The sequence below is a fragment of the Dipodomys merriami genome, unplaced genomic scaffold (assembly GCF_024711535.1).
Source record: "Dipodomys merriami isolate MVZ:Mamm:240054 unplaced genomic scaffold, mDipMer1.0.p SCAF_6, whole genome shotgun sequence".
Lineage (NCBI taxonomy): Eukaryota > Metazoa > Chordata > Mammalia > Rodentia > Heteromyidae > Dipodomys > Dipodomys merriami.
In genome coordinates, this window is record NW_027206179.1 from 23,291,299 (window position 1) to 23,315,852 (window position 24,554).

The 24,554-nt window shown below is 37.6% G+C and overlaps 1 protein-coding gene across 1 annotated transcript in view; it reads left to right on the forward strand.

Moving 5' to 3' along the window:
- The window catches only part of Uggt2 (UDP-glucose glycoprotein glucosyltransferase 2), an 89,490-nt gene that overhangs the window by 60,184 nt on the left and 4,752 nt on the right, over positions 1 to 24,554 (forward strand). Inside the window, exons 24-37 of the mRNA XM_070002728.1 lie at positions 47 to 142; positions 2,783 to 2,885; positions 4,871 to 4,950; positions 6,412 to 6,601; positions 10,183 to 10,338; positions 11,020 to 11,105; positions 12,065 to 12,149; positions 13,135 to 13,220; positions 15,457 to 15,555; positions 17,108 to 17,192; positions 19,900 to 20,082; positions 21,467 to 21,627; positions 22,211 to 22,325; positions 23,943 to 24,059. Coding sequence (XP_069858829.1) covers positions 47 to 142; positions 2,783 to 2,885; positions 4,871 to 4,950; positions 6,412 to 6,601; positions 10,183 to 10,338; positions 11,020 to 11,105; positions 12,065 to 12,149; positions 13,135 to 13,220; positions 15,457 to 15,555; positions 17,108 to 17,192; positions 19,900 to 20,082; positions 21,467 to 21,627; positions 22,211 to 22,325; positions 23,943 to 24,059 — 1,642 coding nt within the window. The remainder of the gene's footprint in view (positions 1 to 46; positions 143 to 2,782; positions 2,886 to 4,870; positions 4,951 to 6,411; positions 6,602 to 10,182; positions 10,339 to 11,019; positions 11,106 to 12,064; positions 12,150 to 13,134; positions 13,221 to 15,456; positions 15,556 to 17,107; positions 17,193 to 19,899; positions 20,083 to 21,466; positions 21,628 to 22,210; positions 22,326 to 23,942; positions 24,060 to 24,554) is intronic.

Consider the following 24,554-nt stretch of genomic DNA (forward strand, 5'->3'; position numbering starts at 1 on the left):
AAACTTCGTTCATGTAAATGTCACTGTGTTCGCCTTGTTTATCCAGCTTAAGTGACCTTGTTATGAAACTTGATGCCCTTATTTCCTCTTTGCCTGTCCACGCATCTCGGTATGATATCACATTTCTTAAAGAGAATCACAGGTAAGCATGTTACAGTATCTGTGAGTTTGTTTGTTTATGTCAATGCCTGTTACACTCAAGTATTTCTATAATTTAGTGAAATTTAAAGTAGAATTGCAAGTTCTTTGTTAAGAAAACAAAAGGGATTTGACACTGTTAGTGGAGGAAAAAAAGTTCTAGGGCTGGAGTCATAGCTCAGTGGTAGAATATTTATTGCTTCTAATTCATAAGACCCTGGGTTTAAATCCGAGAGTCACACACAAAAAAAATATAATTTGGGGAGGGGAAGAGAAATAACAAAAAGCTGAAATAAGGATACAGGTTGACCTATTATAACAATGAGATGTAAAGGGAGGAGTTGGGGAAGTAGGGAGGGAAGGGAGAGTAGGGTAAAAACTAAGGAGGAGGTAACCATGCTCGATAGGAAATGTACTCATTACCTTATTCATGTAACTGTGACACCTCTATACAGTATCTTTACAATAAAAATAATATTGAAAAAACCTCAGTTATTCATGTACTCTGTTAAATAAAGAATAATACACTTAGCCTGTCAAGTTTTAAGTTATAGATAACATGGTTTCATGTCAAAATAGTGTGTAATTTTTGAATTATCTGGGAATAATCATTATAAGTAAAACTGTCTTTATACTTTTAATGTAAAAAAAAAAAAAGTCTCAGATCTGGCTGGGCGCTGGTAGCTCACACCTGTAATCCTAGCTACTCAGGAGGCTGAGATCTGAGGATTGAGGTTCAAAGCCAGCACAGGCAGGAAAGACCGTGAGGCTCTTATCTCCAATAAACCACTGAGAAAACAAGAAGTAGTGCTATGGCTCAAGCGATAGAGTGCTAGCCTTGAGCTGAAGAGCTGAGGGACAGCACCCGGGCCCAGAGCTCAAGCCCCACTACACACACACACACACACACACACACACACACACACACACACACACACACACACACACACACACACACACACACACACACACACACACACACACACACACACACACACACACTGTCTCAGATCCTAAAAAATTCTGATTAATCAAATGTAGGAGTACCTGTACAGAGTGCTGTCTCCATGTATGTTCAAATAGCTGATATAATACATGTCCCAGAGTTTATGTATGGATTACTGCTCTGAGATAGGAACAAATATAATCTAAGGGGACAACTGTTCTTTGATCTGTATGTTTAAAGAATGCTACATTAAAACAGGTCTTATTTGCTATGTGTTTATATACATAGCAATGATGTATTTCTAGATTGGCTTAGGTTGTGTGATACCCTTCATGTCTAGAGTCATTTTATAATATTTACAAATGTTAAAACATGTCACAGCTCTGTTATGTTTATTTTATTTTAAATTTTTAATTAACTTACAAGAATATATAAATTTGGGGCTGGGAAGGTGGCTCAGTGGTAGAGCGCTTGCCTTGCATGCCTGAGGCCCTGGGTTCGATTCCTCAACACCACATAAGCAAAAAGAAAAAAGCCGGAAGTGGCACTGTGGCTCAAATGGTACTAGCCTTGAGCTGAAGAGCTGAGGGACAGCGCCCAGGCCCAGAGTTCAGGCCCCACGACCAGACCCCCCCCCCAAAAAAAAAGAAAATATAAATTTGACAAGGAACTTAAATTAGGTTTGTAAAAGTAGAAAGAAACAGGCAGCAGTAAATTGAGATCAAGAAAAAATTTAAAAAGGAAAAAAAACACAAATATATTTTTCACTGCTCTGAGATTCTCTGTTGAATGTTTGCATTCCTCCATTTCTTTCCTTGCAAAAAAATGTGGTTTGTATGTTTTTGTAGCATCTTTGAAGCACAAGTAATAATGCCATTGTCCTAGAAACTTAAAATGACAAAAGAAAGTTGTGTGGTAGATCACATGTAAAATGTCCTGAAGAAGGGCTTGCAGACTGTCCCAGTAGTGTCCTTCCTGCCTGCCAAGAGCACACCATGAAATTAGCTCATGGTTTGCCAGTTTCCACAATTCCCCAAGTTCATGAGACGCAAACAAACATACTATACTAGTGAAATGGGATGAGAAATGTCTCCATATAAAGGAGACTATATGATAAAGAGTATCCTCAAGAGTGATCATAAAGTAGAAGACAGGACTCCTTTCATAAATAGACTGATGGCATCAAAAAAATGTAGCCACTCATATTTTTCACATATGTAACTCTTGAGAATTTGAGGGCCTAAAACTATCAGGAATTTTATTATAATAGTGTTCCTTACGGGGTTTTATTACTTGTTGGTAAAAATCTTTCATTTTCTTGAATCCTTTCTGGTTGTATATTATTGAACAAAGACTTCAAAATTTGTATTTTATTGTGTAAATAACATTTTTTTTAGCAGTCCTGGGGCTTGCACTCTGGGCCTGGGCACTGTCCCTGAGCTTCTTTTGTTCAAGGCTAGCACTCTACCACAAGGACAGTACCACTTCTGGTTTTTTATGTTTATATAGTGCTGAGGAATGGAACCCAGGGCTTCATGCAAGCTAGGGAAGCACTCTACCACTAAGCCACCTTCCCAGCCCAGCAACCCAGATTTTTTTTAATCTAGTAAAAACAAATAAAAATGTGCATACTTAAGGTCATTAGTAACAGATTTGTGTAAACATAATCTTTCATCTTGTTTATTTTTATTTTTCTAGCATTGTAAAGATAAATCCTCAAGAGAATGATATAGTCTTTGACGTCATAGTTATTGTTGACCCCTTGACAAGAGAAGCACAGAAGATGGCACATTTATTGGTTGTAAGATATATTAATTATATTATTTTTATTTTGAAACTTTTTAAGTATTTTTAAGTCTAACCAAGTATTTGTGCTCTTGATTTTTTACATCACCCAACATTTTTTTAGATTATAGATTTAGATTTCCATGTAGAATGAGAGAGCTCTGCATAGTCCTTATAACAGTGTTGAGTTTAGGAATTACTATGCACTGAGTGTGCCCCCACCAGAATTCGTCCTTAAACATAAGAAATATGTTTCAGTGACCTTCAAGCCCTAGTCCCCAGTATGCCTACTGTGTAAAGATGGGGGCTTTTCAAGGAAAGTTTGAAGAGATCACAAGAGTCAACCCCTCATCTTTCAGGCTGAGGAAGATCTCTGCCTCCCTCCCTCCCACCCCCCCCACCCCCTACCCCCTACCCCCCACCCCCGCCTCTCTACCCCTTTTAGCTTGCTGGAGAACATAAAGAAGAGGTCGTGTAAGCATAGTGACAGAAAGGAAGGAAGCTGTTATGAGATAGCTAGCAGTCTTCAAAGGGTCATTTTCATTCTACTGAACATTTTAAAGGTTCAAATGATAACATAGCTTTCAACCATTACATTTTTCAATAAGCTGGTTATGCATTAGAAGGCTGCTTGTCTAATGATACTCAGAAATTTGCAATAATTGTATTTGAAACTTCTCTATATTTGAAAAGAATTCTAAGAAGTAGAAACTGTCCTCTGACATTGGTGTCACTTGGAAATAAGCAAAAGGTGTTTAGATTTTAAATGTGATGACAAGATAAATGATTAAGCTAGGTAATACTGCTGTACCATCAAAATTTCACATATTTTTCTCAGAAATTAGTGTATGCTACCTGAAATTAGAAAAGAGATTATAAATATTTACTACAAATATATTAATATAGACATAATTTTAGAGACGCTTTGCTGTTTCACTTTTATGAACAGCTCAAACAATCCCATGGGCTATTTCTGCAGACCTCGTAATATTTCATACATTCAGGGTTTTACTTTTACATGTAATAGACTGTGTATATTTTCCTTTAGAATGATAACCAGTAATCTTTTGTAAGGAAAAAAGCTAATATGCTCTGCAGTGGACAAATAACCTATTCCTAATAAGTCATTATTCAGGAAAAAAAAAACATTAGTTGCATTTGAAACTTAGGTAAAGGTAGAATTTAGGAATGGTTTATAGAATTATACAAAAATATAAAAGTGTTGGATTGCATTCCAGCTTAAATAATGGATAATAATGGCATACTTTATTTTTAGCAACTGCATTGAAAATAATTTATTGGGAGAAATGTATAATGTCTTATCTAAACTTTGAGAAAAATAGTGGTTTAATGTATAAACTTCTTAAACCCTTAGTCTGTGTGCTCAAATTGCTCATTAAGGCTGTAATCCTTGTGCTGTATGATTTTTTTTCCTTCTTCCTGGAATCTTTAGTTGCCTAATAGCTTTCAAATCTTTAGGGATTTCTTGTCCTATGTAGAGACAGGGACTGTCAAAATTAAGATTTGCCTTCATATTTATTTCAAGGAAAGAAAAAAAAAGTAGAGTACTTTCTGTGTGTATACCAAGAATATCCTACATCTCTTAGCACATAAAGTAAAATTCTGGAAGTGTCAGAGCACCATTGCCAATGCTGTTAGGATGCCTCCATTTCATGTTTGTAGATAAAGGTTCTAGTAGTTATTTGTATTGTTCTTCAATACTAATGAAATTTAGATACTGTGAAAAAAAGTCACTTCATGCCAAAAGCAGGCAGCTAAACCCTATGGTACTGAAATCAATTCTGTGAGTTTGGAACTGGCCTCTATGTGAGTTATTGTAACCCTAGGCAAATTGCTGAGTCTCTTCCTCAACTATAAGAGTGCATAGAAGGGTGTTGCAGGATCAAGTGCGATAATGTGAGTGTAAATGCACATAATACACACTTGATAGATGTCAATTACCAGTATTATTTAAAAGTTCAATATGGGAATTTTTAATAGGTACTTGGCAAGATTCTAAACATGAAGATAACGCTGTTTATGAACTGTAGGAGTAAGCTGTCAGAAGCCCCTTTAAAGAGGTGAGTCAGAGGGCGTCAGTATCCTAACAAAGGGGAAAATGCTAAGAAGGAAAATGGCCACTATTTACTGTTCTTAGGTTTTCTTTTATTCCTTACCAGAAACTTCACTGATATAGATTAGAAAGTAATTTTATTAACCTTAAGTGATACAAAACTAACCTAACTCTGTAATGAGATCCAAGTCATTTTGCATAATTTATAGTGAGTGGTATTTATCCATAGTTGTTTTTAGAACTATAACCTAGGAATACTTAAGAAATTTATCCATAGGAAATAAGATGAATTAAAGTACTTGGGGTTTAGCTGTGGTTTCAATACTTATTCCGAGATGAATTTCAAAATGATCTCTGTTTTGTCACAGGTACTACTTGGGGGTATTAAGATACAAGTAACAGACAGGTGTAATGGTTCACACCTGTGATCCCAACTACTTAGGAGGAATGTGGTTTGAAGGCAGCCTGGGAAAAAAGTTAGTGATATTAAATATCAAATAGTAAACTGAGTGTAGTGGCTAGTTTCTATAATCCCAGCTACTTGGAAAGCTATAGGTAGGAAGATCACTATCTAAGGCTGGGCCTGCTTCAAAACTTAAAACCCTACCTTCTTTTCTTTAAATGTGGCTGCCTGCCTGTGACCACCTCCATCACCACTACCTGGAAGTCACACTGTAAATTATCCTGGAGTGAAAGCTGGCCTGGTACCCTGGCTTCTCATGAACAAAATACTGCAGAGATGATCAGTGTCCTTTCTGTAATTATGTTATGGAGGACAGTTCCTTGTGTCTTGCTGGTCATCCTTTTCCCTGGCTCTTGCATGTTTCTCGGGTGAAGCATGCTGGGAATGTCCTCCTGGCAAGCAAGCCACTGGGTTAAAGTAGCCAACCCAGCAGATCTCTCCCCCTCCCACCTTTGAGTCAGGAGGGCTGCAGCACAACAACTAAAGCCCCCAAATAGTGTGAATCACTGTTCACAAGGGGATGCCAATGCTAGGGCCATTGTAGATACACCTAAGAGGTCTGATAAGCAGTTTCACATAACTCAATCCTCTCTATTTTAATTGAACTTTCAAAAAAAAAAACCAGAATTTCAACTTGGTTTACTTGTTTTCAGCGTATCATTTCTCTTCGTATTATTATTAGTGGTTAGAGTTAATAAAATAGCCAAAAATTAAGTCATAAACAAATGTGAAGGATCGCTGGCCAAGTATAAATCATGAGCTGTTAGAACCTGAGTGAGTAGCACACAAACTGAAAGGATTCTCAAGTTGAGGAAGGGATGTAATAGACAATCCTAACAGATACTAGTGTCAACAAAACCATTGTCATGAACTCTTCCTCAATAGCTGTTCTTAAGACCTTGTAGTGATTTTGATTAAGCCATTTTGAATTTGAACATTTTAAACAGAAATAACTCTTGATTTTGGTCCTAGTCATTACTTTATTGTTATTATTATTATTCACAGCTTTTACCGTTTTGTTCTGGAACCAGAACTGGTGACAGGAGCTGATAATAATCCTTCTCCTGGACCAGTGGCAAAATTCCTGGATATTCCTGAATCACCTCTTCTAACCCTCAACGTGATTACTCCAGAAAACTGGTTGATTGAGATAGTACACAGCAACTGTGACCTTGATAACATTCACTTGAAAGATGTAAGTGATGATGTGAAGAGAGTCTGGGATAACTTATCAGCTCTTAGAGCTGGAGTACGTAAGTGGTAATGCTGCAGATGCCCACCAGGATATTCCTTGTGATTCTGTCTTGATTCCATCTTTTGTGTTCTTATTTTTGTTTCTCTAACTTCAGAATTCAGCTTCTGCAATTTTCCAGGTTCCAAGGTGCCTTTACCACTCTTCACAATTTATACCACTAGCTCACTATGGCTATTCTAAGATGAAGACAGATATCATTTGAGGCCTGCATTGCCCTTCAAGTTTAGTTCTTAAGAGGAACTTTTCTCACGAGGAAGTTTTCTTCAAGCAGGAAGCAAAGTTCACTATTGTACATCAGGCTGAGTACACCTGCTGCCTAGCACTTCCTGCACAACCCTTGTCTTACTGTTGTCATTCAACCCACAGCAGAAAGAGAATAGTTTAAATACACTGCATCTTTCAAAAGACTGAATTTAAAATAAGAAAAGAATGTTAAACTCTGTCTCTTTCTCTTCCCCCCCCCCAAAAAAAATTTTTTTAGCGATTCCTAGGGTTCAGATTAAAAACTGAGGAGTAAATACTTCTAGCTAGCTTCTGTGGTTGACATCACTAGAATGCTCCACGGCTTGATGAAGCAAGGTATAAATACTGAACTGTATCTGTTTGGTTAGAATGTTCCTATTTGTTCCTTATGCTTCTCATGTGTTACCTTTACCTAAAGATTTTCCTTCTAGACCAGTTTCTTCTGATGCACTTATGAATAAGTCACTTCCCTGTAACATATTTACCTAGTCCCTAAATAGCCAAAACCCAGTCATAGCCATCATCTGAAATCAGTCCTTTAGATTTAAGTAACAGAAGGAAACAAGATAATAATATGTATGAGGAAAAGTTGTAAGAAGTGAACAAATAAAAAGGTCCCTTTTTTCTCGGTGGTCAGAGAGATCTATTAGCAGTCTGTTGGGTTCCCTTTGAGACACTATGATAATATATTTTGGTAAAATAACTGGAAAGAAACTGTACCCCTCTGTACGTCACCTTTCTGATAACTCTTTAAATTTTTTAATGAGCTTACAAACTGTTAAAAATGAATAAATAGCTGTAAAGTCTCCAAGTCAAACGTGAGAGATGAAAGGGAAGCCTGTCAGTGAACGTTCTAGCAGCTATTAAACCAAGTAGCAAGTCTCATGGCAACTTTTTAGAATGCAGTCAAATTAACAGTAGTTTTAACTATGAAATTAGAAGACTAAAAGACAAAGTCCCTGTGTCTTCCTTCATACAGGAGATAAAGAGAACGACATTTTAATATTGGAACATGTTTAAACATAAACTACACTTTAGCTCCCTTTTCCACTGTATGCTATAAATACTCTTTATCTGTAACTATCCTAGAAAAATATGAATAATGGACAAAGTTATTTACCAGAGCAGAAAGGAGCTGAGGTAGATCGGGAGAAGTACATCCTGGCAAAAATGAGTTCAATAGGAGAGATTTGTCATTGCCCTCAACACTAGTTAGTGCAAATACTCCTTGTTGTATTTAATTTCCAAATGTTATTAAATGTTTGGGGTAAGATACATGAGCTAGTAGTGAGATTTTGTTCACATAATTGTGACTACAAAGATTTCATTGTACAGCAACATTAATCCAAGATTAAAGGTGAGAAAAGTGGTTACAGGAAAGCTAAAAGTGAGATGATTAAATTTGGTCAAAGATCTCTCAAAAAAGGAATAGGCTATTTTGGGTGTCATCTGAATCAAAGGAATGTGTCTGCTACACAGTATAAGAACAAAAGGAACATTTCATGTTACTATAAAATGAAGATATTCACAAACTAATTAAATGGAGATTATCTGCCCTGGTGTACATTTCATAATTTTTTACATTTAATATATTTTACTTATACTTACTATAGCATACCATTTCCTTGTCTAAAAGCTAGGTGTTTTATTATTGTGTTTCTGTTCTATGAATCATTCCATTCAAGCACATTGCTATATGGCTTACTAGAATAGTAACAGTTCAACAACTACTTCAGTAATAATTCAACAATTGAACTTGATAAAACAGATATTGTATACTTTTTGTTCTTAAAGTAGCATAAGAATAACTGGACTTGATAAGTCTCAAGTCCAGTTTGTATATGCACATACTTTATTTCTAGGATAATAACAGCAATGGAAGGACAGCCATACAATATGGATTATTTCTAAATACTCTATCGAAAGCACACTTAAAAAAGTGTTGAAATCTTCATATTGTGAAGTAAATGTATAGATTTACATAACAAAATTTCCAAACTCTATAAAAATCTCCTACCATTTGATTTGATTTTCATTTATCCCTTAAGTATGTGTTATAGCATTCACAGTAAGACAATCTTAAAGCAACTGGAATATCCACCAATTTAAAAGATATTTATGAAGGCCAGGTCTAGTGGTGCACACCTATAGGACCATTTAGTGAGGAGACAGAGGCAGGATAGTCACAAATTCAAGGCCAGCCCAAAAAGCAAAGGGGGGAGAGTGAAACCTTTTTCTAAAGAGAAAAAAAAAGATATTTATGGAGACACAGACATACTCATATTCTGAGAAAACTGCATTTAATGACTATATCTGCTATACTTGCTTGAAAAAAGTTATGAAAAAAATCAACATGTTGACATGCATTGGTGGAAAACTCTTGTGATGAGAAATAAAACACCCATTATGAGCTTTGGACTGGAAGAAGTACCTCAACTGATTAGTTTACTCACATATAAGAGAAAGACTTGAAGCAAGGTGCCATGGCTCAAACTTGTTATCTTCACTGTTTGGAAGGTGGAGATGCATTAGGCAGGACTTACAGTTCTGCGAGACTCCATCTCAGCCAGTGGGTGAGCATGGTGACGGACACACCTGTTTTCCCAGCAAGGCTCAGTAGCACACACCTATCTCCCCAGTGACACAGGAACCCAAAGTAGGAACATAGTAGCCCAGGCCAGCTTGGGCATAAAGCACATGCAAGGCAAAAAGAGGTTGGACCCAGGCAACGGTGGCTCACGCCTATAATCCTAGCTACTCATAAGGCAGAGATCTGAGGATCATGGTTCAAAGCCAGCCTGGTCAGGAATGTCTGTGAAACTTTTTTCTTTTTTTTTTTTTCGTCAGTCGTGGGGCTTGAACTCTGGGCCTGGACGCTGTCTCTCAGCTCTTCAGCTCAAGGCTAGCACTCTACCACTTGAACCACAGCACCACTTCCTGTCTGTGAAACCCTTAACTCCAATAAACCACTAGAAAACTGGAAGTGGCACTGTGGCTTAAGTGGTAGAGAGCTAGCCTTAAGCTGAAGAGCACAGGGACAGTGCCCAAGCCCAGAGTTCAAGCCCCACGACTGACAAAAAAAAAGAGGTTGGAGGCATGTCTCAAGCAGTAGAGTGCCTGCAGAACATGCATGAAGCCCCAAGTTCAGTCTTCAGTACTGCCAAAAAAAAGTCCAAATTATCCACCAAACTTCATCAACTAATATTAAAATAATCACGTCTTTGTGTATTGCACTGAGAACCACCAATAACCAGAACAATGACATGTTTCCTCCTCAGACTGAGAGCACTGTTATGGCAGAATATGAACTGGAGTATCTGCTGCTCGAAGGGCACTGCTTTGACATAGCAGAGCAGCCACCCCAGGGACTGCAGTTCACACTGGGCACAAGAAGAAAACCTGTCATGGTGGACACAATTGTAATGGCTAATCTTGTAAGTATTCTAAATATGTAATGGATGATATTGAAGGCTTTGGAGAAATTCTCTTTGTGTTACTCTAATAGAGTAAGTCATCCTTATTCTTTTGGAGAGGGGATTATGACTTTTTTTGAAATTTTATCGTCAAGGTGATGTACAGAGGGGTTACAGTTATGTAAGGAAGGTAGAGATTACATTCTTATCTAACTTGCTATCCCCTCCCTCATTTTTCTCCCTCTTTCCCTCCTCCCAACACCCCCCACCCCAAGTGGTAGTGATCACTTCCAACATAGTGACTTATGAGTATGGCTGTTGCATTGGTTTCCCCTTTGTCCTTTGTCTCACCATTCTGTGGTTCCCCTTCCCTTCCCTAGTTCAGATTAACATATATACAATACCCAGGGTACCAAAATCGAACACAGTGACATCATCTTTATTCTTCTATTGCTGAACAGCTCACAGAAAACAAAACTGAATCCTTGAATAAGAAAAGTAACTAAAACACAAATGGGAAGAATCGTGCTTTGAGAATATATTTTTACAAGTTACTGTAAAAATGTCTTTGGAATTTACTTATAAAATTTTCTCATTCTGCAATTAGTAAATATTTGCTTTGATAATTCATGTAGCCTTTTTGTTAACAATTGATTATTCTTAGTCATGTAACTCAGTGACCATTATTTCCTTATTTAAAAGGGATATTTTCAGCTAAAAGCAAACCCAGGTGCTTGGATACTAAAATTACGTCAAGGAAAATCAGAAGATATTTATCAAATAGTGAGGTAAGTTATATAAACCACTTTTAAATTTCATATATGACTAAGAGTGCGATATGTTAAGATTGGGCCAGGCTCAGGTGTCAGAATAAGATTTTTCACATCAGTGCTGTAACTCTGTTTTTGTAGTGAGAGTTGTTGGGCAGGGCTGTGCCTTCCACTATGGGGTAACTACTCTAGTGGAGCTAGGAGGAAAGGAAGTCATCCCAGAGCTATAACCCCGGTCATGTTAGAAAAGGGTAAAGTTGCCAGTGCCATGGAACTCAAAAGCAGCTTCTAATTTGAGCATTGATTTCTTCTCCTTTGGCAAAACTCAGTTTTATTGTAAATGGTTTTTTATATAAAATAGAAACATCAGAGCCAGGTGCCCAGGGCTCACACCTGTCATCCTGGCTACTCAGGAGGCTGAGATCTGAGGATCATGATTTGAAGCCAGCCTGGGCAGAAAAATCTAAGAGACTCTATCTCCAGTTAACCACCATAAAGCCAGAAGTGGAGCTATGTAGTAGAGTGCTAGCCTTGAGCAAAAAAGCTAAGGGACAGCACCCAGGCCCTGAGTTCAAACCCTAGGTCTGACACAAAATAATAATAATAATAACAACAGTAAAAATAACAGAAGCATTAGAGTTTCTGTGTGTATCGTAAACATATTTTTCAGTCTCTTGAATTTAACAATGCTTTTCAGATTTTGTCACTCAAAAATGCTTTGTGGATATCAAAAACTTATATAACTGTATGAAAGCTCTTAAGTCTAGAAAAAAATTTAATTAGTCACTTTTGTACAACTTATATTAAACTTTATTTGATAATTTAAAATATTTACATATCTTAATTGACATAGAAACTGCCAAATTGATATATACCACTGATAAGTATACTTGTTAATTGTAAAATGAATTATTTATATCATTAAAATTGTGTCTGTTTCTAAATTAATAATAGATGCTTATGTTTCTCTGCTTTAGGCATGAAGGAACTGACTCCCAGCCAGACCTAGGTGATGTTATCGTTGTATTAAACAGCTTCAGGAACAAGATACTGAAAATACAGGTGTGTGAGGCTGAAGATTTTACATGTACTTTTTTGTCCTTGATTTTTACTTTACAATCAGTTTTACTACCTAGAATCTTACGTTAAAACTCTTAAGAGTAAAGGGAACGCAGATGGGAAGATAGAAAGGAAGGGGCAACTTTTGGTTTTTAAGGTTATACTACATTACTGGATCTACTATAGCCAGATAATGTTAGAAATCTAGAGATGAGTCGAGAGCACAGGTCCTGAAAAGAAAAAAATGTTTCTTTAAGAGAGAGACTAGGATTTCTTTTCATTTTTTCTTTGCTTGCTTTACATGGCTGTTTTCCATGGTTTCCCTGATTTGCAATAACTAGTATATGTCTAAAAAGGAGTTTTTAATGATGCTAGTAAAAGCATTGGATGAAATGAATAACTCTTTTTTTTCTGTCAGTCATGGGACTTGAACCCAGGGCCCGGGCACTGTCTCTGAGCTCTTAGAGGCACAGCACCACTTCCAGTTTTCTGGTGTTAATTAGAGATAAGAGTCTTACAGAGTTTCTTGCCCAAGTTGGCTTTAAACCATGATCCTCAGATCTTAGCTTCCTAAGTAGCTGGGATTACAGGCATGAGCCACTACCACCCCGTAAAATGTTTAAATCCTATTCAAATTTTTTTATTATCTTTAAGTACTTTCCAAAGGATCATTATTTAAGTGAGCTACTTATCTGTCATCCCAAAGAGCAAGCAATGCCTAAATTATGTGAATCCAGAAGTAATCTAGATAATGTTTAAAGATGATTAGATAGGAAATATGGAAGTAACCACTAAAGAAACTTAATACAAGAATCCAAATTGCTAGGTAAGGCCAGATTTCATCTGTGACACTCTGCTAATGTGCTGCCTGGATTTGTTCATTTGGCCTGTCCTTTATGTTCCCTTCCCTACTATGTTATAGTTACTAACCATACAGCATAAGATTTAACGGTGAGCATCTAAAATTTGGGCTTGCTGTGTTACCTAGGTTCAGAAAAAACCAGACAAAATGAAGGAAGACATCCTTATTGAAGATAAACATGAAAAAAAAGGAATGTGGGATTCTATTAAAAGGTAATTACTAATGAATACTTTAACGTACAACTAGATTAATCCTAATCAGTGGGAACTCTCCAGAAAGTAGAAATCCAAGTGAAGCACAGATCCTCTCTCTAGGAGGCATAAGGTAGATGCGTAATATGAAAAGTACAGGATTGGAAACTGGAGCCATGAAACAGCCAGAAATAAAGTATTGTGCAAACCTTAGGAGGAAAAAGAATATATTCAGATAGGAAGAATCCAGGAAAGACTTCTTAGAAAAGTGTGTAAAGCCTACTGAAAAGGAAAGAGAGTATTCAAAAGTTGAAGATAGAGGGAAGATAACTAGTTATATGAGGGCAAAAAGATTGACATGTTCATCGGAGAACAGAAATTGAGTGTAATAGGGAATTTGTTAGTTACATTATGAATCAAAAACAAACCAAAAGGATTGGCATTAGGATTATAGCTCGGTGCTGAAGCGCCTGCCTCCCTAGCACTGCACACGAAGAGGAAAACACTAGCTCACATATGTGGAAAATGGAGTAGACCTGGCTTGGGCACTTAGCTGATGTGGTCTAAGAGCTGGCTTTCTACCTCTTAGTTCTACTCTTTCTGTACCTCCTTCATTTTCAGGCAGGCTTTTAAAAGTAAAACTTACCACCCCCAGTAGAAAGTTCCCCATTTCCAAATAATACCAGCCAAAGTTACATGGTTGACTCATTGGTGTCCCAAACTAAACCAATCACTGTGGCTCCAGAGGCCATGCTGGGGTCACACACACTCCTCTAGAGCCTGTGGGAAGGCCTGTCCCATCTCAGAGAATGGAGTCACCAAAACAAGACCACGCTCTCCTTACTCATAGGGGAGTGGGTGTGAGGCAAACACAAAATGTCTGCTGTAGTTCACATTGTACAGGACTTAGAAAGTCCTGGATTATGATGGCAAACCATTGATTATTCTGCTCAGGAAACGAAATGGAAGCTTTAGGCCAAATAGATTCAACAATACAAGTAGACTTTGTTATGCCAGGCTTCAGTACTTCCGTCTTGAGGGCTTTCCATTCATTAAAGATGCTTTATCTAAAGATTCTTTTTCCTTGTTTGATGGAAAGCATTATGTTTACTATCCCACAAATCAAATGTTTTTCTTACTCAAGAGGATTTCAATAAAATAATTTGAAAAAATACTTCTGTAATAACAGATTTTATTTGGCAAAATACATTCAGTGATCATTTTCAATTGTTACATTTTCCAAATTTTAGTCGTGCTAAGTAACTGTTTATTCAAAAATAAGATTTTTACTTAAATAATTTTCGTTGGAAGGAATTATATACATTATGAATGCCACTTATGAGATTAGACATACAGAACAATGAGAACGAATTAAAACCCACCCATGTCCCTGATGCATATACCAAGATGTGAACCAGTAAGGAAGGGTTCCCTCACCTCTCTGTCCTCATGGAAGTTGCTGTGGACAGACTGGTCAGAAGTTAAAGTGTAGGCATTTAAAAAATAATAGTGGAGCAATAAAGCCTCCTTTTGTTTTTTTTGGGTTTTTTTTTTGTTTTTTTGTTTTTTTTTTTTTTTTTGTCAGTGGTGGGGCCTTAACTGAAGGCCTGGGTGCTGTCCTGAGCTCTTTTTCTCAAGGCTCTACCACTTTGAGCCACAGCTCTACTTCTGGTTTTTGAGTGATTAATTGGAAATAAGAGTCTCATGGGGACTTTTCTGCCCAGTCAAGTCGAACCACAATCCTCAGATCTCAGCCTCCTGAGCCCCTGTTATCAGCACTCATGGACCTACTTATACTACTGTATAAATCATTTCTGTGCCATAGTGACACATCGCTACAATCTGTTTCTTGTTCTTCAGCTAAGGTTTCAACACACTAGACATGAACATGGCAGGCTGTAGTCATCTAACTTGGAGAGAGTAAAATTACATTCCATGTTAAAATAAAAGCACATAAAGTGATAGCGTCCCATGTTTCATGTTAGCACTCCATACTTGTTACGATGAGTTTGTTTCAGCTGGGCATGATGTTGCATACCTAATAGTCTGAAAAAAAAATGCTTGGGAGATGGATGCCAAGTTCGAGACCAACCTCGGCCACATAGAGACCCTGTCTCACAAAAAGAAAATTTATTTGACGTTAATAATTTAAACAAACATTTTCATCTTAAAATGATATTCTTATTTTATTGTCAAGTGTAGTATTTAAGCATATAAAGTTTGTCAATATATTTATAAAAACTGTTATTTTTTGAAGTTTCACAAGAAGGCTGCATAAAGAAGATAACAAAGATGAAAATGATGTTCTAAACATTTTTTCAGTTGCTTCTGGCCATTTATATGAACGCTTTCTAAGGTACGTGTTTGTTTTATCTGATTTGTTAAAAGTAATACACTTAACATGACTCACACTTCAAAAAAATAAAGAAATTTACAGTTAAGAGAAACTATGGTCTTTGTTTATTTGATTCTTAGTTCTTTTTTTCATAGGAAAACAGTAGTATTTTTATATCTTGTTTAATATCTGTAGGCTAGTACATATATACATATGCACTATATGTATACATAAAGACATGTACATATATTGTCTTTTTAACTCTTTTTTTTTTTTTTTTTTTTTTTTTGGGTCCGGTCGTGGGGCCTGAACTCTGGGCCTGGGCGCTGTCCCTCAGCTCTTCAGCTCAAGGCTAGCGCTCTACCACTAGAGCCACAGCGCCACTTCCGGCTTTTTTCTTTTTGCTTATGTGGTGCTGAGGAATCGAACCCAGGGCCTCAGGCATGCAAGGCAAGCGCTCTACCACTGAGCCACCTTCCCAGCCCCTCTTTTTAACTCTTTTATCCAAGTAGTAAGTACATAATAATCAGCATGTTGCTTTTTATTACTTAAAATTATGTAGTAAATTGTTTAAATGCAGTGAAATTTGATTATCTTGATTTGACTTGGAATAATACTTTTTTAAAGCTACAAAATACAAAATTTATAATAATATGATAGGTAACAAAGATAGGTATAGAAATTTTCCTTTCCCAATGAGGGAAATACCTTGTTTTGTGGGTGCTAGTGGCTCACACCTGTAATCCTAGCTGAGAGTAAGGATTGTATTTTGAGGCCAACCAAGGCAGAAAAATTCAAGAGACCCTTTCTCAACCTATACTCCTGGGCACTGGCACACACCTGCCATCTTAAGCTAGATGTTCTAGGCAGTCCAGGCCACATAGTGCATGAGAGGCCCTCTCAGTGGAAAGAAGCTCAGCATGGTGGTATGTGCTAAAATAGTGATATTACAGCATAAGAACATTCCTGAACAGAAAGTGAGACCCCAACCTAAAAATAACAGCTAATAAATAAGAACTGGAGGCCTGGTTGCCTAGAAAGTGTGAGGTGCTGAGTTCAAAACCCCAGTACCAAAAAAATTCCTTGTTTTATACAAAGAAGGAAGGAGATGAAAAAAGGAAAGTATATTAACAAAGGGATGTTTTTTTTAACAGTTTATGTGAAAAGATCACAAAGAATGACTCACAAAGCATAATGTTGAGACTTTAAATAAGAGCTTTAGATACACTTATATCTTTGAGAGATTTGTATAGCAAAACAAGTGCCCTGTCTAGTGAATGTATCAAACTAGACATGCTTTTCAAATTTCATAGACCTAATATTTATCACAGAGTGATATCAGTGGAAGCAAGATTATTTCAGTGCAGCTTCTTTGTCAGCAAGGAAGGACAAACAAAAGCTAGTCAATTAGTTTATATCAGAAATGTGTTTTCCTGTCCTTATTGATTACAAATTTCATCAGCCATGATAGTTCTATTTGATTTTCCAAAATTCCTAATTCATACCGTTAAGTGTTTAAAAGTCTTTAGAGTTGGATGTTAACTTACATTGGGCTTAATATTCCTTTATCTAGAATCATGATGCTTTCTGTTTTACGTAACACCAAAACACCAGTCAAATTTTGGTTTCTGAAAAACTATCTTTCACCAACATTTAAGGTAAGTCATTACTCTTCCTGGAGGGGTGATGTTTGAAAGGTAAATTTCTGAGTATTGGAGTATTGGAGGCTCAGACGAGCCTATTAAAATGTGTTTCTTCTCTAATTACTATTTTAAGAAATTTTGAAATGAGGGGTTGGAGGTATGGCTCGCTCGGTTGGTAGATTGCCAGCCAGTGAGTGAAAAGTGTCAAGTACTGAGTTCAAGTCCATGTCTCAGACAAAAAAAAAAGGAAATTGTGAAAGGATACTCAGTATTTTATCTAGCTTGAGAAAAATTGTATATAGTTATTATTTAAGAGATATTTAAAGAAAAGAACAGCAAGAGATTGGATCAAGTAGTCAAAAATTAGAATGCTTATTGTGTTTTTTGTAATAATGAATAAATAAAATTCCACAATGGAAAGTATGTAAAGATTTTTCAGTGAATAGAATTCTGTCATATTTTAACAAAGCAATTACAAAAATTATACCCTAGAAAATAGTTCTACATTAGTCCTTAGAACAATGAAACTGATTTTGTGCAGTGCATAGATTGGTATGGTAATTGGGAACTATTATCTCAGGTGTTTGATTAGAAATTTTCATGTGGGGCTGGGAAGGTGGCTCAGTGGTAGAGTGCTTGCCTTGCATGCATGAGGCCCTGGGTTCGATTCCTCAGCACCACATAAGCAAAAAGAAAAAAGCCGGAAGTGGCGCTGTAGCTCAAATGGTAGAGTGCTGGCCTTGAGCTGAAGAGCTGAGGGACAGCGCCCAGGCCCAGAGTTCAGGCCCCACGACCAGACCCAAAAAAAAAAAGAAATTTTCATGTGGTCTGCCTGGTGCCAGTGGCTCACGCCTGTAATCCTAGCTACTCAGGAGGCTGAGATCTGATGATCGTGGTTCAAAGCCAGCCTGGGCAGGAAATAGCTGTGAAACTCTTCAATAAACTACTAGAAAACCGGAAGTGGCTCTGTGGCTTAAGTGGTAGAGTGCTAGCCTTGATCTGAAGAGCCGAGGGATAGCACCAAGGCCCAGAGTTCAAGCCCCACGACTGACCAAAAAAAAATTTTTTTCATGTGGCCAAACCTCTATTGCTTTTCCTCAGCCTCACACCTCCCGCAAAGCATTCTTGTACAGAGTAATCAATCTATGAGATTAGAATCTAGTTTAACAGTAATTCAATAGAGTCCTCTTTTTGTAGCTGAGAAGAAATGATAGAAGCAGAAATAAAAATAGCCCATCGTGCTTTGGGCCCGTAATATTTACAGGCATATTTAAATCCTTTACTGACATTTTTCAATTGTTCTTTATAACAATCCCAGGTGGTAAAAGAAAACTAAGACTGGCCTGCACCAGGAGGCACCTAAGACCACACTTAAGTTTAATCATTCATTCAAAGGATCCACACAACTCAGGTTATTACAAAAACGTGCATTTAAAAAAAAAATCAGTGAAGGAAAAGGCACGGAAGAGGGTCGGATGCAGGGCCACCCGGGTGGGGCGTTGAGGTATCCTTCAGCAGAGCTTCCCTTATTCCTCCCAGCCATAGGACACTTGGTGGACTGTTACTGGCACCTACTCAGATTTGGTGTCCAGCTCTTGTACTGGGTGTTGACTCTGCAGACCAAGCTGGTAAGCCTGCCTAGCTGCCCTAAGTTTTCAGCCCCTCCAAACTTGAGCTGATTCCTTATGTCTCAAGGTCCTCTCCTTAAATCACAGTTTCAGCATAAACTGTCTGGGGTGGTCCAAGGCCTCCAGGAAAACAATGGTATTTTTCTTGGGCAGGGCACTCCAAGCGGAGAGGTTATCTTGGAGTCAAAGCATGGAGCCATACTTTTTGTGCAAGCTCCAGCCTTTATAATTAGCTGGTATAAAGCAGCTAACTGAGAGCACAGGTGAGATGTGAACCCTAAGCATTCTGTGCCGAAGGCCGGGTGGTTCACCTGATGGGCCACTGTCTTATCTCCCGCATCAACAGGGTCTCCCCCTCTGCTCTTTGGCACGAGGCAGCAGAATCTGAGAAGGAACCCATAAATATACAAGGAGCCATCGTTGTTTTGTTCCTGACTTTTCAGCAGGTTGTCCTAACCAAACACAGCCTAGGGTGCAGAGGTAACTTCATGGACAGATAACGCAAAGTCTCAACATCATCTGAGCAAGAGACTGTCTTACTCATTAGAAAATGGTGCTACATTTGGATAGAAACTCTCACACCACATCATGGCCAAAAATAGTACCTTATCTGAAATAGTATTTTCCTTTCCTGTGATTTGTGTCATCTCAAAATTTCTTTTAGAAGCATTCATACACACATACATGCATGTGTGCATACGTATATACTTACGTACATTTAGTTATATCTCATGCACAAGAACAGCAGTAAGAGGCAGAAGTCAGGGGCTTGTTTTTAGGCCAGCCTGTGGTGGTGTGTGCCTGATGTCCTGACTATACAGAAAGCTAAACACAAGGATCCCAAGGCAAAAATGCCAGACTGTATTTGAAAAAAAAAAAAAAGCAAAAAGGTCTTAAAGCATAGCCCAACTGGCAGAGCAATACGCATAAGCAAGCGCAAGGCAGAAGGAGAGAATAAATGAAATTCTGACATTTTTTCAACTAGTTTATTAGAATTCATAGTAAATTCTTTCCTTTAAAAGTGGGTGTTTTCTTGTAGGATAAAGCTGTGTTTTCCTTGAATTATTGTTTGATGTTTACATATATGATTTTAGGAAGTAATTCCTCACATGGCAAAGGAATATGGATTCCAGTATGAACTAGTCCAATATAAGTGGCCCCGTTGGCTTCATCAACAAACTGAAAAACAACGGATTATTTGGGGTTACAAAATTCTTTTCCTTGATGTCCTTTTTCCACTAGCAGTGGACAAAATCATTTTTGTGGATGCAGACCAGGTAACAAGATCATTTCCTCTTACTAACCAAACTTGCTTACTGTCTGTGCTACCATGCTGGGTAAATGTGTAGCTGCAGTGTGACGTAGCAGCAGTGCACCCTAGTCTAAAGCTCTTATCATCCTGGGGAAACACTGAAGGCATTGCATGGTTTCATTTATTATTTAGGATATGACAGTTTTCCATTTAAAATAGTAGATTTTTAAATGGAGTATTAAAACAAATATTAGTCATCACAACAGTGGCCACATGAATTTCTTTAAATATGAGCTGTTGTCGTTGTTGTTGTTAATGATGTCTCCTTGCTGGAGCAGTTAGAAATTAGCACAAGTCTCCTCATTCCTCCAGTATAGAGAGCATCCAACATTCATCCAATAATCAAGCTCATAATACTTTTTTAGAAAAAGTCCTAAATTGGGCTAAAAAAAAATTATCATCTTAAAAATTTATGTGTCTGCAAGTTATGACTTTTCCCTTTCCCTGTTTGCATTGTCTTCGTAATCATTAATGGAAGAATATACAGCACTTTAATAGCAGTAGTATATAAATATAATATTATAAATTAAATATTTGAAGTAGATCTTTTATATCTAAAACAAGTATATTAAGGGAGGGAGGAGTTGGAGATGGGAGGGAAAATCAAAGGAGGCAACAATGCTCAATAGGAAATGTGCTCATTACCTTACTCATGTAACTGTGACCCCTCTATACAGCATTTTTACACTAAAAAAATATAAAAAAATAAAACAAGTATATTTAAATTTATTGTATTCTATAAACTATTCTTTTGGATTTTGGTAGTATTTTCCAAGTTGATAATTATGAACCATTATAAAAGAATCTTAAAAAAAAGTAAAAAGTGTGTGTGATAGAGTAAGCATTTCCTGACAAATTTTCTAATAAATTTACTTTTCTTTTCCCAAACACAGTTTTCCAGAAGTCTGGAGTCATTAAAAATATAAAAGATGCAGTAATTATGTCATTGAAGTGATTTAGAATATTCAGAATATTTTTGTATGACTCCAGTATGGAGTAATGCATATTTATCACAAAGTGATTTTGAAGTATTAATGCACACGTTTAGAAACACACATTGAGTACATAGTAAGAGCAATGTACTTATGTAATATTTAACTCCAAATTGTGTGTCGTATCAAATACCTTACTTAACAATATTACAACAGAATATTCTAGTACCAAATAAGATGTTATGTAGACTCTGATTATAAATTTCAGGTATCCTTTAATCTGTAAGGCATTTAGAGCATGAATGAATTATGAATAAATGCAGCTATTTCTTACATTAGGTTAATAATGAAATTCCCATATAAAGACATACAATATTTTTTAGTATGTTCATCAGTGACAGTATTTTAATTATGTAGATTGTGAGACATGATCTAAAAGAACTCCGTGACTTTGATCTGGATGGTGCCCCCTATGGATATACCCCATTCTGTGATAGCCGCACTGAAATGGATGGCTATCGCTTCTGGAAAACAGGGTACTGGGCATCGCATCTCTCCAGAAGGAAATACCATATCAGGTAAGAAAATTTATACCCTTACCTTTCTGTCACTTAGTAACGCATTAAATCACAATTTGACTCTCCTTAGAGATTATACAATAATTGTAACCTATTACATGGTGTTACAGACATGCCAGTTACAGACATGTCTTACATATGAGCTCATAAAATGTTTATGACAACCTTCCTGGCACTATTGTCTCCACTTGTACAGGCTTCTCTTAGTACTTTATACTTGACCTGTATAAGTGATAGCATTCCAGAATGTACTCCTAACTCTCACAGAAGATTTAAATTGGTTTGTCAAGAAAATGCAGATACTCTCTTCAAAGCTGCTTCTCTTATTGCTATCAAGACAACTAGAAAAAGTTAAAGTGACCCTTAAAGAATAGAGAGCCTACAAGTATTGGAACATACTTCAAATTATGTCTAACACTATGTCTACTAATAATATAAATGTCTAACACTAGACACTAAGAGCATATTTATGAAAAGATTTATTCGACTCTCGGATATGACTAGTTAATAACATCACTCTAGACACTCACAGGAAGGAACTATATAAACAACATGAGCTACCAAGGAGTGTTCCTTTTTGTAGTGCCTTATATGTGGTGGATCTCAAGAAGTTCAGGAGAATTGCAGCAGGTGACAGGCTCAGGGGCCAGTACCAAGCTCTCAGCCAAGACCCAAACAGTCTTTCAAACCTAGACCAGGTGAGTAAGATGCGAATCAAAAACTTGAATACGTATGCATAAACTGCTTCAACTTTCTGAATGTAAAAGCAAAATCTTTTATTTTCAACTACATTTTATACTTTTGGCCTTTATGCAAATATGTGTACATATGAATAATTTTTAACTCAATCTCAGTGAGTTTTTTTCAATGTTTTTAATACTAATAGCATTTTATCCTCACATTTCCATTCTCAGTCTCTTTTTCTGTGCCCTATCTCATTTAGTCTTTTCTTTTTCTTGTCAGTATCTGGTGCAGAGCTCAGTGAGTTGTTATATGCACTATCACACATATTAGGGTAACACCTTGTAAGTACCATCTGGTGCCCCACAGGGGCACAACCAGGGGATCTGTGTTGTAAGTGGGACCTTGACTATAGACTAAAAAGTGTTGACTGGATGCTGGTGGCTCACACCTATAATCCTAGCTACACAGGAAGCTGCAATCTGAGGCATGCAGCTCAAAGTCAGCCCGGGCAGGAAAGCCTATGAGACTTTTATCTTCAATTAACCATCAGAAAACCAGAAGTGGCGCTGTGGCTCAAGTGGCAGAGTGCTAGCCTTGAGCACAAAGAGGTTCAGGGACAGCGCCCAGACCCTGAGGCCAAAACTCCAGGACTGGCAACACACACACACACACACACACTCTCTCTCTCTCTCTCTCTCTCTCTCTCTCTCTCTCTCTCTCTCTCTCTCTCTCTCTCTCTCTCTCTCTCTCTCTCTCTCTCTCTCTCTCTCTCAATTCAAAGAGGATACAAATAAACAGCTTAATGAAGCAAGGAAGACCATGCAGAATATAAGAGAATCTAATTAAAAAAAAAAAAAGAAACCCTGAAAAATAATCACACTTAACTTCAGTCAGACTTATTGAAAGGCTCAATAAGAATAGAAGCAAATATTTCTTGGGAAGATGCCTGTCTCAAGATCTCTGACTTCCTAGGCTTGTCAAATATTCTTTTTTTGGGGGGATTTGGTGGTGGGGCCTGAACTCTGGGCCTGGGCACCTGGCCTGGCCTCAGCTCTTCAGCTCAAGGCTAGTACTCTACCACTTGAGCCACAGCAGCACTTCTGGCTTTTTTCTTTTTGCTTATGTGGTGCTGAGGAATCGAACCCTGGGCCTCAGGCATGCAACCAAGTGCTCTACCACTGAGCCACCTTCCCAGCCCCGTTGTCAAATATTCTTGAACCCATAAACCAGCAATCTTGGCTTAGAAAGCCCAGAGAATGCAGTTGGAAAAGTGTTCCATCCAGCCAGGAGATGAAAATGCCCCTGGAAAGTGTGGGCCCAGCCTAATCAGTAATAACCAGCCACGTGTGAGCCCTGAACCCCGTGACTTGACAGGAGGCAGAATGGCTGACCAGGAGGAAGCATGGCGGCTGGGTTTTGCCCCCCCCCCCAGATTCTAGGGTGGAAGATTAAGGAGCTATCACATGAATAAGACAATTTGATCAAATTAAGCATTTAAAGCTTAAAAACGGGAGCTATCTCAAATTTGCGTACGTTTTATGGTACAGTAATTGAATGACTTTACTCAATTTCCTTCCTTCAGACCCTAATTTCTGTATCTCTGTGTTTAAATCTTTTTTTTCCTCCTATAGGATCTTCCAAATAATATGATTTACCAAGTTGCCATTAAGTCTCTGCCCCAAGATTGGCTGTGGTGTGAAACCTGGTGTGATGATGAATCCAAACAGAGAGCCAAAACCATCGACCTGGTGAGTGCGTCGCTTCATTTGAATAGGAGTCAGCGTGAACATGTTCACCTCAAAATAGTTCCAGTCTTACAAATATTCTTTCACCTTTTCTGCTGCTCCATCTACTATGAATCTCCTTAGCACAGCAAATAGAGGTCTGTGTTCAGGAAGCCCTAAGATCCTCTCAGCCTTGCAGGATATAGTTGTGCTTATAACTGAAGGCTTTTACAGTAGGAGGATACAAAGCAAAGCCAACTGGGAAATTTCATTCTTGAACAGATGCCTCTTAGCATTAGTGCAGACATTCTAATGCTCAGCTAAACGCTGTCCCCTTCAGATACACTTAAATACAATGGAATCCATTATTGTTGGCAGCTTCTTGGGAGAAAAGTTAAAGGAATGCACACAAGTCCCAAGAAAGCAGCCTAAAAGCAAGATGATGAATGCACTGAAGATGGAGCAGAGGTCTGCATGAATGCTGTCAGCCTCTTATATGGACTATTTCAGCCTTGAATT